This window comes from Oculina patagonica, chromosome 6 (assembly GCF_052425735.1).
Source record: "Oculina patagonica isolate OP01 chromosome 6, crgOcupat, whole genome shotgun sequence".
NCBI lineage: Eukaryota > Metazoa > Cnidaria > Anthozoa > Scleractinia > Oculinidae > Oculina > Oculina patagonica.
The window spans coordinates 20663123-20679510 of record NC_135763.1 but is presented as its reverse complement, the minus strand read 5'-3'; the positions used below and the strand labels follow the sequence as shown (position 1 = coordinate 20679510).

General features: G+C 37.2%; 2 protein-coding genes and 1 long non-coding RNA gene across 4 annotated transcripts in view; 2 read left to right on the top strand and 1 right to left on the bottom strand.

Moving 5' to 3' along the window:
• The window catches only part of LOC144656004 (uncharacterized), a 129754-nt gene that overhangs the window by 65126 nt on the left and 48240 nt on the right, over positions 1-16388 (top strand). The gene's annotated exons all lie outside the window — the stretch shown is intronic.
• The window catches only part of LOC144655992 (acid-sensing ion channel 1-like), a 30504-nt gene that overhangs the window by 12569 nt on the left and 1547 nt on the right, over positions 1-16388 (bottom strand). Inside the window, exons 1-2 of one of the 2 annotated variants that reach the window (XM_078516200.1) lie at positions 2883-2957; positions 2659-2793 (exon numbers count right to left, since the gene is read on the bottom strand). The exons of the other annotated variant lie outside the window; for it this stretch is intronic. The gene's annotated coding sequence lies outside the window, so the exon portion shown is untranslated. Of the gene's footprint in view, positions 1-2658; positions 2794-2882; positions 2958-16388 lie in introns of those variants that run through there. 2 annotated transcript variants of the gene reach the window in all.
• LOC144655994 (acid-sensing ion channel 1C-like) lies at positions 1318-15880 on the top strand. Its single transcript, XM_078516206.1, has 7 exons — positions 1318-1447; positions 4213-5193; positions 8272-8419; positions 10108-10170; positions 10866-11013; positions 12777-12868; positions 15159-15880. Exons 2-7 carry the CDS (start codon positions 4264-4266, stop codon positions 15278-15280), a joined length of 1503 nt encoding a protein of 500 aa, XP_078372332.1. The 5' UTR covers positions 1318-1447; positions 4213-4263; the 3' UTR covers positions 15281-15880.

Genomic DNA, 16388 nt, shown 5'->3' with positions numbered 1-16388 from the left:
AATTGCGGCTTTCAATTGAGTTTTTTATCCTGAAAAGTAAAAATAATTCACGATGCTCGTTTTTGTATGTGCGCGCGGAAGAAAATTTAGTGGTGAACAATAAAAACAATAGAGTGTTTCTGTCTCGGAACTATCGGTCTGATAGTTGCCCCTTGGAAATTTGATGTTCTTAAAACTAGCATATTTGCCCTCGAAGCTTCGCTTCTCGGGCTAATATTTGTTTTAAGAACATCAAATTTCCGCGGGGCAACTATCAGCCGATAGTTCCTCGACAGAAACACTCTATTGTTAAAATAGAAATCAGTGGGAGAACCAATCAGATTCGCGGATTTCCAATAGAACACAGCTGAGTTTCTACTAATGCCTTTTAGAATGCACACGGAACAAAGGAATACATCGTCCGTATCCACAAAAGGAAAACATCGAGAAGCTCAATGTTCATATGATAAAATGCTTACTGACTAAGTTAGGTCAGGCTGGACGGGAAGATATGTGAAACGGCTCTCGATCTGGACACACGGACCTTGTTAGACTCACGCTACTCTACGTCCGGACGTCCTGACCTCGGGCCAAACCAGTTTTCCCGTGTGGCCCTCCCACTCAGTCAATAAGTACTTATTTTTATCTACTAATTGGTCGAAATATGGAACTTTAGCGACAATTTCAATGCTTTGTTGGTAATAAATAATGTTTTTATTATATAATCATAACCGACAAGTTAAAGCAGAGACAATGTTTCAGCCCTGGCCTGAAAGCAAATAACTCGTCGTCATTGTTGTTTATTGTACAGTTATTAATGATTAAACATGCAGTTAGACATTTTAGCCTGGAGCAAATGGTTTCCACTGTACTTGAGTTTCAGCTCATCAAGCAAAGGTCTGCTTCATACTCGGTCATCTCTGAACGAGTTTATTCACTTGATTTTTCCTGACAGTAAGAAGTAATTATGTTCATTATGGAATAAAATTACATTGCTTCCACACATTTAAAATTTATTCAAATTCATATATTGTTCACTGAAAAACCTCTTTAGGAGTGTTCAATAAAATTTTATCTTATCTGCTCAATGGTATAGAAGAATTGTTAACATCAAGACTCATGCACAGTGCAACATCTCTCTCCTCTCGCGGGAGACCCTGGGAACGAGGTTTTTTTAATAAAACAAAAAAGAACAAAAAAAAAACGGTTAAATCTATTAAACATTTCGGAAATGAGCCAAAATTCTAACTGAATTAATTATAATAGTTCAAATTGAAACGAATAACAAATCCTTATTATGTTTAAACCTTTCTTGTTGCCAAAGTAACATAGTTCCTTGAGAGGAATGCGTTCTACTCCAGAGGTAACACCAATTTCTATCTTTAGATTTTGCTTATACCAAATCCTATCAGCCGCCATGGCTTGAGAAAACTATTCTGAGTACTGTCTTCTTACAATGACTATAAAGGTAAGTTTGCCATGTAACATTTGTTGATAAAGCTGATTATTTGTATTTTTGTAAAACGTGAACTTGAGTTGTCGGGGATGACTACATCTTATTATCATGCACTTTAACTAAAGATCATGTATTCAGGGCACCTTTTGACTGCGAACGCAGATGCCAGGATTTTCGCAGGCTAGGGCATCTTAAGCTTTAGATTAATTTACAGCTCTGTTAAGTATTGACAAAACACTGATTTTGTTGACAAAATTAAAAATTAGTTTACTTCTTTGGATAAAAACGAATTAGTATAATTGAGGTGTACCTTCAACCTTTCAATTATTTACGTTGTCGGTTTTTATCAGTACCGGTACCACAATACACATTCATGTCACCGTTTGGTAAAATTTATAGGAGAAATGTAGGACAAGAACACATTGATATCCAAACGGTTTTATTTGGAGATCAATTGACAAAAACAATGCAAGACTCGAACATATGACTATTTACCTTAAACTACCGTTCACTGAGAACATTTCTGAATTTAACACTCCACGCACACTGTATTCAACTCCTAAAATGTTACGTCTTGCATGGGCTTTCAACACCAATGCAAAGCTTAAATTCTAATTATTACTGTCCTGTAAATTGCAATCGAGACCTACGTCTTGTGTTTTATAGGTTTTCTCGTGTTTGAAAATCGTGATTGAACAATTAGACTAACAGTTGCACTCATTTCAAATCACCCGTGTTGCCGGATAGTATTGCTGGCAGAGACTTCACTGTAATATCTGTTGTAGCGGGTAAAAACAGCAAGGGTCGAATATCTTGACATTATTGCAGTCTACCTCCAAGTTTGTTTTTATTTTTACTATACTACTGGTAAAGCGAGAGCTCAGCAGGAGTAAGAAAGGCTACTAATCACATTTTGAACCAACTAAGTTTTCAATTTTCTTTCCTCTTTTGAACAAAGGAACAGCTTGACGTTTCTTTTATTTTTTAATACTAAACAATTACTATGCAATCAAGAATGTTCCTATTCCATGGGCTTGAATTAGGAAACTCGAAGGAAATCTTCGCAATCATTTGTTATCACTACACATGCGTAAGACAGCTGATTCATTAAAAACGTGGAATCAAATAAAATCTAAAACATGAGAAGTATGGAACATAGATAGAAGCGCAAGCATAGGGGGCCCTCACATCAGATAAGAGGATAAATAGGAATAAACCTTTACCTGCTTTTGTAGCGTCTCTTTCTTTCTTTTTACGCGGTCTGCAAGTTGGTGGTCTGGAGCCGAATAAATTATTCGCGGTCAGCTTGAACGAGGACTGGAACCGAGAAATCTTCGGAACCGCTCGTATCTCTTAGTCTATGACAAGGGGCGAAACTGTAAATGACAGCCTTCAAATTTGACAAAAATTCGCAGCCAAATATCTGTCTAAATTTTACTATACTTACCTAGCAGACAGGAGAAAGGTTGAACTAGACATCCATGAGCTTATTTTGCCCAATTTTTTCCAAGGTATACAATATTTTGGCGTCGTTTTAATATTTTTGATTTGGTTTCATCTTCCTGCCAGTTGGGGGTCAGGGAAGTAAGAATTTCGATTCATTGATTGACAGATTTAAGGCGGAAGTAAATGATATTGTTTGTTCTGATTGGTGCTTTTTAATTCCGGAAGTTTTTTCTTTTTGTTTCGGAATTAGAATGATCGACTGAATATTTAATTTCGTTCTCAGATGCGATTTGAAAAATCTGCAAAGATTTAAAACCCAAGTGCACGTATAGAACGGTTGTTGCCAATTAAACCTTTTGCTAGGCGACGTTCATCGTTGCCGATGAAACACATCGGCCGCGGACAAGATTTAATTTTTATATACCTACCATTCTGCTATTTTGAATTTACTTGTCGAGGAAAACACCGCCATTTCTCAAACTCATCACCATTAAGCTGAAACGAGAATTGCAAATCAGAAGGTCACAAAACAAAAGGCGTTATTAGCTAAACACTGCCTGCACGTTCTATTCAAAACAACAACGAGAATGGAAAAATTCAGGCTATACTTTTTACAGAACGTGTAAATTTACAGAAATTTTTATTCAGATTTGAACACTGCTTTTAGTATCCTACAGGGCGGTACTGAACCGACAGACCAAATGAATGCTTTCAAACAAAAGCATGATTGACTAGTTTCTTTCAATTTTTTAAAACTTTACGCTTCCTTCAACTCAAGGCGGACGCCGAAGTTATTTAAGCAAACTATATGTAAGGATTAAAAGAAATTGAGAGTTTTGGGGTAGTATTGAGACTATACTTGACAACTCGGGAAGATATTCGGCCATTTTTTACGCATTGCTGTCTCTTCCGCAAGTTACATTTTTACTTCCGGTTGTAAGATGGTATTCCACTTCCGTGACCCCCAACTGGCAGAAAGATCGAACCATAAAAGTTGAGAGTTTCACCCCTTGTCACTATATAGCACTCGTAGCTTGATCGGGTGTCGTCAGGAGAATTAATATTTACGAATGTTCTTCCCGTCCCAGACCCCACACTTTTCTCTATTCCAGACCTCCAACCTGCTAGACCGAGTATTGAACATTCAAAATGGCCGATAAAACGCAAAAAACGCGAAGATTACAAGTAAGAATGATTTTTTATTTATCCGCATAGCTCATGCGAGGGCTCCCTGTGCGCAAGTACGCAAAATGGCCATTTGGAAGAGGAAAATAAAGTAAAAGAAACTCAGTTGCTATGAGAAATATATATAACAACTGTTTTATCAACAGGAAAAGCAGTGGGAATCTATCTAGTTATATACTATCACCATCAAATGCGAGATGATGAATGAGCTATGGAAGGAAAATATCCCAGAGGTAGAGTTTTCCCAAAAGGAACCTCACCATGATGATAGCCAGACCTCGAAAGACAAGGGGCAGGAATTTGTGGATAACACAACCCTGCATGGCATTCGTTATGTCTTCATGAAGCGCCACATCTTCATTCGCTTACTCTGGCTCATGTTACTGCTGACCTCAGGTGGCTACTACGTTTCTATAGTTTACGGTGCTATCAACAAATACTACAGCCGTCCAATCAACACTGTGTTGAGCAGAAAAAATCTCAAAGAGATGGACTTTCCAGCTGTTACAATCTGCTCTTTAAACATATTTGCTAAAAGCAAAATACTCATGACTGATGATAACCCACTATTTGCCTCCAGCGGCTTGAACATTAGTTCATGCGCTGTAACTTCCAGAGTTCGAGCGAATCGGCCTTGTGGGTTGTCTCTGCTTTGCAGTCACACTCCACCCGGGTATTTAGACTTAACCTCTGGTTTGCCAAATTGCACAAGTGAATACAGACAAGAGCTAGTGGATACATTGAATGAATCATTTCATCGTCCCGACTTAGAAGAATTTCTTCAGCACTATAGCCAGAATATAAGTGCACTCGTTGGACCCATATGCAATTTTGGTTGGGAACTGCTTCCCTGCTCAGTAAAAAACTTTGTTCCCCTGATAACTCCATGGGGAATGTGTTATACCTTTAACTCGGGAACTGATGGTAAACTAAAAACAGTGTACAGTAGCGGAATCGCAACTGGATTTTCAGTCATACTTGATGCGCAAACATATGAGTATACTCAAGGAAAGTTCTCGGAAGGATTCAAAGTGATAATTCATGGGCAAGGCGAATATGTCGATGAATGGGAAGGAATCAATGTGGGACCAGGACAGCACGCTGCTATTGCTCTTTCGCAGAAAAAGGTATGTATGGGTCTGTGCAGATAGATTTCTTGTGTGATTTGTTTGGTCCTGAATGAAATTGGAAACATTTGTCTGAGATTAGCTTTATTACGTTTGAAGTTAAGGTAATTTAACTTTTATAATAGCGGAGCTCCCACGGCGCCGAAGGCGCCGCGAGCGGAGCATCCATAGGCAGGCAAATGGTATCCTATCGAACCGAGAAATTTTGGTTGTCACCCAGTTAGTACGTACGCATGGATTAGGCCTGGGGACGAGGTTGCCCGCCCGTGGCTAATTAAAGAAGAGTAAGGAAATTTCAAAGAGCAAATAAAGCTCGCAAGGCAAGACAAAATGTACACAAGGGCTAAAATTACACAGCGATACTACACAGCAAAATATTTGAGAGGTTTATTATCCAACTGCTCTATTTTGTTAGTCTTTATTCATGTGTGAATGTATCGAAGCCTTAACACCAAAAATAAATGGCTCTCGCTCGATCGCTACACGGTTAAATTCAATTCATTGGTCTCTGGTCGCATTGTTCGTAACCGTAAAACGAGCAATTGACGTTATCTTCTATCGACTAGATGATGTGGACGTTTCAGTTTGATCTAAACGAAAGTTTTGTTATGAAAATTAACGCGGGAAAACTTGTTGCGCGGTGTTCACTGTGTAGGCTGAATGAAACCGCAAGCATTTCTTACTGAAATATTTTAATTTTCCCACGATGTCCTCGAATGTCATCTTTATCCCGTGAAATTGTGGAAAACTAAAAAGGTTTACGAGGAGACCCGAAATAATTGCGAATGATATTCCTTGTGCAAGTCCAGTTTGCTTGTTTCTGTTGTTTGCGGTTGAATCTACGGCTATCAGCATCAAGAATAAAATAATTTTAACGAATGATTGTGTTAAAACGGAGCTAACCACTACATGGTCGACCAAGTCCTCTAAAGAACAGAACAAGACACTGATGCAAGGTAACAACCTGTACTGAATTTACGACAGAAAATTTCATGTTGTTTTTACTTTCTGAGCGCAGTTTTGATAGATTCTGTGTCGGCAAGAATTTAGATCGAATCGGTAAATACTTTACCGCTTTAAGTCGCTTTAACTCTTTCAGTGCTAAAGTCCACTTTTGTCGACATTTGGAGGAGCAGTCAATAAACCACTTGCGACGTCATCAATTTGAAAGTCAGCAGATTTTGGTGATAAGCATCTGATAGAGCTAGGTTTGACCTTTTCACCGAACTATCCATTTTGCGTATGGGTCGCATCCTGACAGAGCTAATCGAGAAAAAGTCAATCACTTTTTGGTGCAAAATCGGTGCTTAAACAGACCAAAACACCTGTAATAGATCGAGGTCCTCTTTTCAGGGTTTACCAGTGTTTTTATCAAAACGTTTTTGGTATAAAGGAAGGACGGATACAGTAGAAAGGAGTGGAAATAACAAAGCCCAGAAAAACGAAAAGAAAAGGAGCAAGAAAAAAAATGGAAACGATTTCGCAAAAAACAGAAGTCCAAATTTTGGCTTATGCGCATGCGCCAAAGTACAATTTTGTACATTTTTCCTTGGAATCTTCATCGAAATCTTGCTGCATTGTGGAAAAGTGCTTTTTAAGCAAAGTTAAGGGAAATTCAGGATTGTAGCACCAAAAATTCAGTTAAACGGTTTAAAAAAACCCCTGTTTTTTTGGAGAAATTTAGCACTGAAAGGGTTAATTGAAAAGGATAATTCCCTTCAAATTGTGCTTCTTTCCATTGAAATCCAGTTTCTGGAGCAAAAGCAATGTGAAACAAGCAAAAATTGGCGATAAAGCAATCTTGGGTACTTTTGCTTAATATGTAGTACATTTAGCTTATGCTCACATGTCAGTTCATTTTTTGGTTGTTGTTGTTGTTGTTTTTTTGTTTTTTGTTTTAGTTTTTTGCTATGGATGTGCTGATTATCTATTGCCGTAAGTTGATTTCCTTTGGCCGTATAAAGTCGAATTATAATCCCTTGTCGTGTGGCCTTGCCGTGATGTTCTGTCAGATGAGAGTTTATTTTTTATTGCTGTGAGTTTACAGTATACCTTATTATAGGAAATTAACGATACATGTTATTAGCGCGAGTTTCAAAAATTCGCGTTAATTTTATGTATGTTAACTTTTTTACTCTAAGCATTTGACTAGAACTTTTCCTGAATTCGCGTTAATTTTATTACGCGTAAATTTTGTTCGCGTTGTTAAAATGCCTCGTTATATTCCTAAAATAAGGTAAGTGACGTTTTTAGAAGTGTTGAACGACGACAAAGCACTCAACAAAATTAATTTATCTAAACTAAACTTGTACTGAGAATCATGTTTACCGGATCTAGCTCTAGCGTAAGGTGTGAATACAAACTGACTCGTATTTTTTTTTAGTAGTTCAAATAATTTTTTTCTTTTGTAAAGCTCACTTTTACACTGAATACCTATGATTTAGTATACGTTAAAATTTGTTTAAACTGTGCACACGGTAAGAAATAAAAAATGAGTTTTAAATTTGCGTACGTGAGGAACCCATTTGAGTGCACTGATGTTAAAACAAATACAGGCAAGAAAAGTGAGACGGAAATATCTGTTCAAGAAATATACTGACGTCTCTGGCCGTGAGTTGTTCTGCCTCGAGATTATTATTTTTGTTGTACCGTAAGACATTCATTTTAACCATGATCGATTTAAATTTGTCTTGCACCTATGGGCCAGCATTTACATTTCTTTTTATTCTTAGAAAGCAGAGAATTAACATTAATTTTTAGGTCATGAGTTTTTCTGCCTCGAGATTATTATTTTTGTTGTACCGTAAGAAATTCATTTTAACCATCATCGATTTATAAATTTGTCCTGCACAGGCCTATGCGCAGCGAATATATTAAAGCTTTGACCGCATATTTATCAGAATGGAAACATTGTTAACTCCAGTAAAAAATAAATAAATGGGGAGCTCCGCTTTTAGGCTTGCCTAAATCTTTATATTATCGGATTGATTACTGCGAATGTAATACACGTAGCGCACGCTATTAACACTGATAACGTGATGTATTTTGGTTACATTGCCGGTTCTTTGTATTTCTCAGTTCAAGAATTTAGAAGAGCCATTTGCTACCAATTGCACAAAGAAAGCGTTGAAAACGTTTTCAACTTACACACAAGAAGGATGTCTTTATGAGTGTGATGCTGAAAACACAGTGAAGCTGTGTAATTGTCGACCAGCAGGCTACAAAGGTAAGAAGATGTTTGAGACTTGGTATTACTACGGCAGTAAGATCGAGTTGACAGACTTGTTTCTTGCATTAGGGGACTTGTGATCCTGTCAAGGGTGTAGTTATACGAAGCCGTATTAAATTAACTAGGTTTAGACTCAACTTCTAGCTCAGTTTTAATGACTGTCAATCACTAATTTGAATTAACAATATCTTACCATGTCACACGTAAAATGCATTTTATTACTGGGACTGATACCTTAGGTTAACATTTTCACTTTTTACTACTGATGAAGGCAGCACTGCCGAAACGTTTAGATTTTACATTGAACTTTTCAGCGTTGAACATTACATTATTTTTTGTTTGTTCGTGAGCGGGAGGTATTCTTCAAATCCTGCGATCTGATTGGTTCCGGGAGCGGGAGTATTCTCTCATCCGGCCCGCTCACAGCGGGCAATATCCGTTGCGAGATGAATCGCCGAGTATATTTTCCGCGCGAAATTATTTTGCAGCGTTGTACGAAGGAAAACATGGAAGATTTGCTCTGCAAAATCGAAATAGCCGCTCACCAACCGTTGTAAATGTGAAAGAGCAAAATAGAAGTGGAATTAAAGGCCTCGAAGTTCTTCTAAAGGCGACTTTTCATTTCCTTATCGACAAAATCGAGTTCTAGTTTCGTAGTTTGCGGTTGTTTGTACGTGTAAAATTTCGCAATCATTTTCACTCCATTGCGATACCGTTAATCTGCTCCGGTTTTAAACTTCAATTTTGAGTAAAAACTTTCCTTTTATTGTTCTTTTTTTGCCAAAACAAAACACTAGTTGCCACCATTCAAGAAAATGAGATTATTTAATTAAAAACAGTCAAAATAATTCTCGCACTATTGTGCCGTACGTCCAAACTACGCATTTTATTCAGTTTCACTTTCGCACTGTTTATCACAAAGAAATTCTGCTGGGAATCAACACAAAGTTTATTAATCCGTTTAATACAAGTGTGTACTGATACCTATAGCAAAACTGTGTTGCGTCCTCCGGCAGTTCTAAGACCGAGGGCACAGTTTTTCCCAATACGGACCGACTTAGGCTGGTGAATAACATATATGTATCCAATGTGTTCACCTTAGGTTAACTGCAGCTAATCGACTTTTGAAAAACAGAATTCAGGGCTCGAATGGCTACAATCCGTATTTTCACTGTTGGGACACTTCCCTTTTCTCTTAGAACGGGCATACATAGCACCTGTAGCCACTCACTATGACGAAGACAGGCCTGACCAATCGATGAAACCGATGATCAATGGTAATAGACATCAATCGATATCAATCAATGCCAGTTGATCGATTGATATTCGAAATCGATGACCGATCGATGACGTAAAATTTTATGACTTTTAACATGATCGATTTTTATCGATCATAATCGAATTTCATCGGTTGTTTTTTATTTGTTTCGGTTCAATATGGGTCTTATTACATCAGCCCGTCACCTCTTTATTGAAAAGGACAATTTCTTTTTAGTTTGCTTTTTCATATACATCTAATTTAAGGACCAAAAGATTTTCATCGATTGGTCAGGTTGGGAAAAAACATAGCACTTCTAGCCATACACTTGAATACCTTCTGTGAGAAAGTAACAGATAATAAATATTGCAAATATTTGTATGATTTTGCATAAGTAATTATTAATTTTGTTTATTTTCATTTTGAGGTGCTCCAGGGATCCCAACGTGTATAACACCTCAAGAAAGTCGCTGTGCTTTTCGGGAATCCGGTGAGTAACCACATTCTATTTGTTCAATGTCATATCCTGTAGTTTTTTAATACATTCAGTTTTAGTGCTGTTTTATCATCCGTTTTATATTCAGTAGCCAAGATTTGTTATTTTCATCTTTGACACCGATACATTGACTGGTCACATCTTAAGTCCATATCTCTTTTAAGAGTTTCGTTACGTTATTATTGCTTAAAGGTTTTGTGTTATGGACTTCAGTTATAGTCCGGCTTCGGCTGATAACACAAGCTCGACGTAGATTATTTTTACTGTCATGCTTAACCTCAGTCCAAAATCGATCACCAGCACTTCCCAGGGAAAAGCGCCTTTCAAGGATTAAAAAATGAGAGAACATAGACAAAAAAAAAAAACAGACAGACATCTCTGTCATCTAGAATGTTGCTTACACTTGTTCCTTCAGGTAGTACTCTGCAAGATGACTGGTTGCTTTCTTTGTTGGCCCAATTGTGCGCTTTTCCCTGGGAAGTGCTGATGATAGATTTTGGACTGAGGTTGAGCATGACAGTAAAAATAATCTAATAATTCTTTGTTGGCCCAATTGTATACGTTCGTGATACTCAGCTTGGTTGGAACTTCATTTAAATGTATCATTGTGGTTAACACTGCTTTTACGTCGAATTTAGCTGAGCAAGACAACTAAATCAAATGTGTTTGTGTTTTATATGTACATGTAGCATCATTAGATGTGGAGTTCTGTGACTGCCAAGTTCCCTGTTTTCAAACTAAATACAGTACGGCAGTGTCCTATTCCAAGTTCCCGGATACTGGTACCGCTAACGAACTGATATTGAATGGTTACTATGACAATGAGCAGTACCAAAGGTAGACATTTCTTTCCTTTATATAAAAAATTAAATTTTAGTAAGATTAGCTGGCAAATCACAGTGGCTATTAAATGTGAAAGTAAAATTACATCCTTAGCTTTTTGGTTTGTGTAAAAAAATCTAACACGTTCTTTCGATTTATGACACATTTAAAACTCGCGCGAAAGGGAACTTAATGTCGTGTATTGCACTTAACTGGGGCAGTGTCAGTGTTGATATAAGAAATACAGTTATTTATACCAGCCAATCAGAATTACGGGAAAGCCGTTGTATATTCGACGGTATTCAACCCAACCTTCCCATTGTGCGCTGGGATCTTATTCTCAATGAAATTTAGTAAGCGCATTTTCTATGGCATGGTATAAAATAGTTACACAACACTTTCTCGTGGTATACTAAACAATTATTTTATGAGCCCGCGTTGGATACGATGTGTTAAATAGCTATAACGACTCGTATCCAACAAGGGCGAATAGAATAATGGTTTTATTAAATTCTTCTTTAAGTTTAAATCGACTGGACATTTCAGTTTGATGTAAACGAAGTGATAGTATGAGAAGGCGGGAAAATTTGTGGCGTGGTGTTCACTTCTTGAGTTGAATGAAACACACGAGCAAAGCGAGCAAGAGAGTTCTTCTCAAGATTCTCATCCAATAATCTCCTCTAAAGTCGACTCGTCTATATATCCTGGAAATTGTGACAACAGTTAAGATTTACGGGATGATCCGAAGCAAAAGCTTTTCTGGAAACTACACGTCTTGTGCAAGTAGAACGAAGCAAGTGTTCACATTTTACTTGTAATTTGCGACTCCAAGGCTGTCATCAAGACTGCTATATTATTTGAAGCAAAATTGGGCTCAAAGTGGAACAAGTTTATTGAAGTATAAAAGGACAAAACCAAGATTAAAAGGTAACAAACTTTACGGAAGTGCTCACTGCTGAGCCTAATTTTATGACGTACAATGAATGAAACTGTGTCAGTTTGCCGTTCTTTCGTAAATTATTTGCTGCTTTTCTACTTTATTCACTCGCTCTTGTTTTGCGTTAACAAGTATTATTAATTAAACTTTTCGCCTCAATCCTTTTGTTTTGCCTAGTTAATTTTACTATGGCATTTCTGTGGTTTTTTAGGCACCGCTGATTATTTCTTGTTCATAAAGCTCGCCAAATTTGCTGTTTTCAACCATTTTTCTGATGGAACTGTCACTTCCCGCAGAAAAATTTTACGCTGAGCGGCACTTGCCGCACTCATTTCCCATATAAGGTCAAACATAGGTATACGAGCTGATAACCGGGACTCAGAGAACCAATCAGAAAGCTAAAAATGCAATATCCGAGGTTGAGAATTTAATAATATGGAATATCCCACTTGTCACTTGTATTTTCTTCGTATACACACTCGCCTAAAGGCTCGTGTGTATACCGAGAAAATACAAGTGACTCGTGGGATATTCCATAGTATACCACTCGAAAGCGTTGCATATCTAGTATGTAGTCTTGAATGTTTGGTTTACAAAAGAGAGGTGCAGGCAACACAAAAATACACCAAGCGTAAGCATAAGTATCTAAACCAATGTGCATATGAGGCAGAAGATATAATTTTTTTCCACTAGTGGAAACAATTATATCTTCTGCCGGCTAATACAAGCGGAAGCTCAAAGCAGCCCTGTTTTGCCCGCGACCTTGAAAATTTCTTGGAAATAGCGCAACTTAATAATGATCATGAGTGTGCTCACTTGTGATTATCCGCTTGCTCGTCAGGGATAATCTCGTGTTTTTAGAAGTTGGATTCAAGTCACTGAGTTATGAGATGCAAGAGCAGCAACCAGCTTATGGTAGCAGCGCTATGCTAGGTGAGGACGAATTTTCAGCTTGTCGTATCAATTTATACATACTAGCGCCTAGTATATTTAACAATTATTCGCCGAAGGCAAAGTGATTTTTGTTGAATAATCCCCGAGACGAATTATTTATGGGTTAGAGACTGTTGTGAGTGTTTTGTTGACAAATACACGCACGCGCTGGTCGCACAATGAACGAGAAATTTCCAATACTATTGAAAATTTCGAGTTCATTGTGCGGCCAGCAAGTGCGTGTATTTGTCAACAAAACACGAACGGACAGACTCTAACCCTTTTAATATACAATCTGAGAACACTGCAAGCGATCAACGACTTAACGAGCTTCAAACAATAATGTTTAAAAATAAGAAGTGTAGTACGTAGTACATAATTACACGGGATTAGATCAATATAATATAAAAATCACAAATAATCCGTACAAAAAATAAAGCTTACAATGGTTCATAAAATCGTTCATCAGCTGTGGTCGTTCATAAATACAGTCAGCGAGAAGCTTGTTTAAAGCAAGTCGATGGCTTTCACAATCAAGCAACAAGCAAGTCACACAAAAATGTATTTATTGAGCTGCAGTTTACCTTTGAACATGAAAGCGCTTCAAGTTGTTATCCTCTTCGATTTTGTTTGGTATTGGATCGTTGACTATTTGAGGAATATATTTTTCTTCCACTTCTGCAAGCCTTGAAGCTGGAGACACTTTCAATAATGCACGATTTTTGTGCATTATTGTCAATACTGCACTGTCGGAGTTTGCTGACGACAGGTAAAGCAAAATTACGTGATCTATTTTAACCAATTGCGCGCGTGGATTTTGGACAGTGAACGAAGATTGTATATTAATCGACAATAATCACTGAGCCTGAGGCGAATAATTGTTTTAGTATAATTTTCAGAGGTGAATATCAAAAACTTCTAAATAACAATAGAAAATACACGCAACAAAACAAGCTGTCAGGCTCGCTTGCGTGTCCAGTTCATCGATTGAAATCGTAAACTGGTTTAGCAAAAAACGGAACAAAAAACACTACGAAAAAGATAGATATCTGGTACCTTTGTTCAATCGTTGGTGACTTCTGAGCAATTGTGTGAATCCTCTCGAAATTTCTAGCTCCAGTGAGAAGAGAACTAAATAATGTTTTGCCAGTGGATCTGACTGAGTGCATGGCCGCGTGCGATTTCCAAAACCGCCATGTTTACGATCAATTCTAATGCCTTGAAACCATCTCTTGAAAATATTTTCGGTCCAAAAGCCTTGGTAGTTAATTTGGAAATTCCCAATGTTTTAAATATCCAGGACTTGGAGTGATTTCTTTTAAATGAGAGAAATTTTCATTCAGCAAATGCCGCCATGTTCACTGGCCTGGATGGCAAACGTGGCATGGCTTAGTAGCCAAACCTAGAGATGCAATATTCACCGCCTAGCGCGGTGAATATTGCGACATAGTCCGAGCTTCTCAACCAATCAGAATTGAATTCACCTCTGGAAATTATACTAAAAGATTAATATTACACGTTTTATATATTAATATTACAAGTTTTGTTAGAGTTTTTCATTTTACATATTAACGGTGAGGGGGCCTATGTTGAAGTATTTGGAATTTAGGAAAATGACAACAAAGGCCTTTAGAACAAAAACGTTCTCAAGAGATGGTATTCGAGGTATTTAAAAATCGTATACAGTGGTTCAATGGATCGCCAACCACGACTAATTGTGTCAGATCGAGTGGCTAAAGAAGAGAGATCGGAGCTACTCATTAAATTGTAAGCCACTTAATGCATGCCTCAGTTTAAAGTAGTATTTTTTTAAAAAAATAATGATTTGCAATCCTTGTATTACAGTGTGCATGGTGACCACTTGTGTAGGTTGTTTTACATGTTTTGGATCGTTATATTTTACGGTTCTTGATATTTACCATAAAAAAATTACAATAAGAAAAATAATCGTTTAAGTTTTAGCGAATATTTAACAACTGTCCTGCAAAATCACACGAAACAAGCTACTTGCAGAAAATCGCAGGATATCTTTTATTTTCGGATAACTGATAAAAATGGCTACCTTACCAGAAAGGGCATGATGATGATGATGATGATGATGGTGATGATGATGATGATGATGATGATAACGCATTTTATATCCAAGAGATCAAAAACGCTTTGCAATATTTAGAAAATAACAATGGTGACTGTTTTCTTTGAGCCGCATGTCGGTATAAATTTACTTTGTCTTCGACGAATTATTGTTAATTACATGGACTACTATTAAATGTTTTCCTTCGTTCTTTAGGTGAGATCGGTGGTAACATGGGTTTATTTCTTGGATGCAGCGTAATAACCATCTGCGAGTTTTTCGACTTTCTCATCACTTTTCTAGCAAGGAGAAGAAAAAATATCACTCATCCGGCATGAGGAGAGTCATCACTTGATCTAAACTGGAGAAAAACTTGTTTTTGAAGGAGGGAAAGAAAGAGAAAAAAAGGAAGGAAGAAAGAAAGAAAGAAGGAAAGAAAGAAAGGAGCTATTTCATATTACAAATTGACATGTTAGAATTTTAATTATTAAGTTTTTGAATTTCAGCGCTGTATATCTGTGATAACTACTCCTTTACATAAAATAATGTCCGTAACATAGCAACAGCAAAGTCCGGGCTCTTTTCTTACACCCGCAAGTCCTTCCTTTTTACATCTGCTCCATGAGTGGGAAAGATGAATTGGATCCTTCTTTTTGATTGGCTACCCGAGAAAGCACTGAAGATTTTCCCGGCTATCTGGCCGGCTTGTGATTACTCGCTTGCGACTCGTAGTTTTCTTAGAAATGGCTTAGTGGTGCATGAGTTTCCTGGACAAGGGGAAAAACCACTGAAACTTCTGACTTCAAACAGAACTCGTAATAGTGCAATTTGATTCAGAAACATGTAATATGCTAGTCCTGTATCCACTGTTTTTTTATAACTGAGTTTTTTTTATTGAAGTGAGTAAAATAACAGTAACAGTTACAAAGATCAAGCAAAGGTACCAAATAAATGTCTGTTTTGTAGTGTTTCTTTTGTTCCTCCTTATTGCCTGACTTATGTGTAAATTGATTCGCAGTCATTGCATTACAGTTGATTTCACATTTACTTTACCGTAATTAACTGGGAACTACGTTACGAAGAAGCCAATTAGATTGCGAGTTAGACAGTCAAATTGCGAACTTCGGAACAAACTTCCCAACTTTGGCGCGACTGAACTTTCCATGTAAACTAGTTTACATGCATATGTTTGCAATTCAAGCCAGAACTTATGATGATGTTCAAATAGATCGAAAGTGTTTTGTGATATTTTTTAAACAGCTTTAAACCTTACTTTTTTTTAATAATTTATAAAGCTTGAACTTGTGTCTGCTGTTTGCATGTTTTAGTTCTTTATATGGTAGTTCTTGATATTCACCTCTGAAAATTATATTATTTATTCGGCCCATTTACAACGAACATTGGTGAATATTAACCTCAACTTCGTCTCGGGAAATATTCACCAAT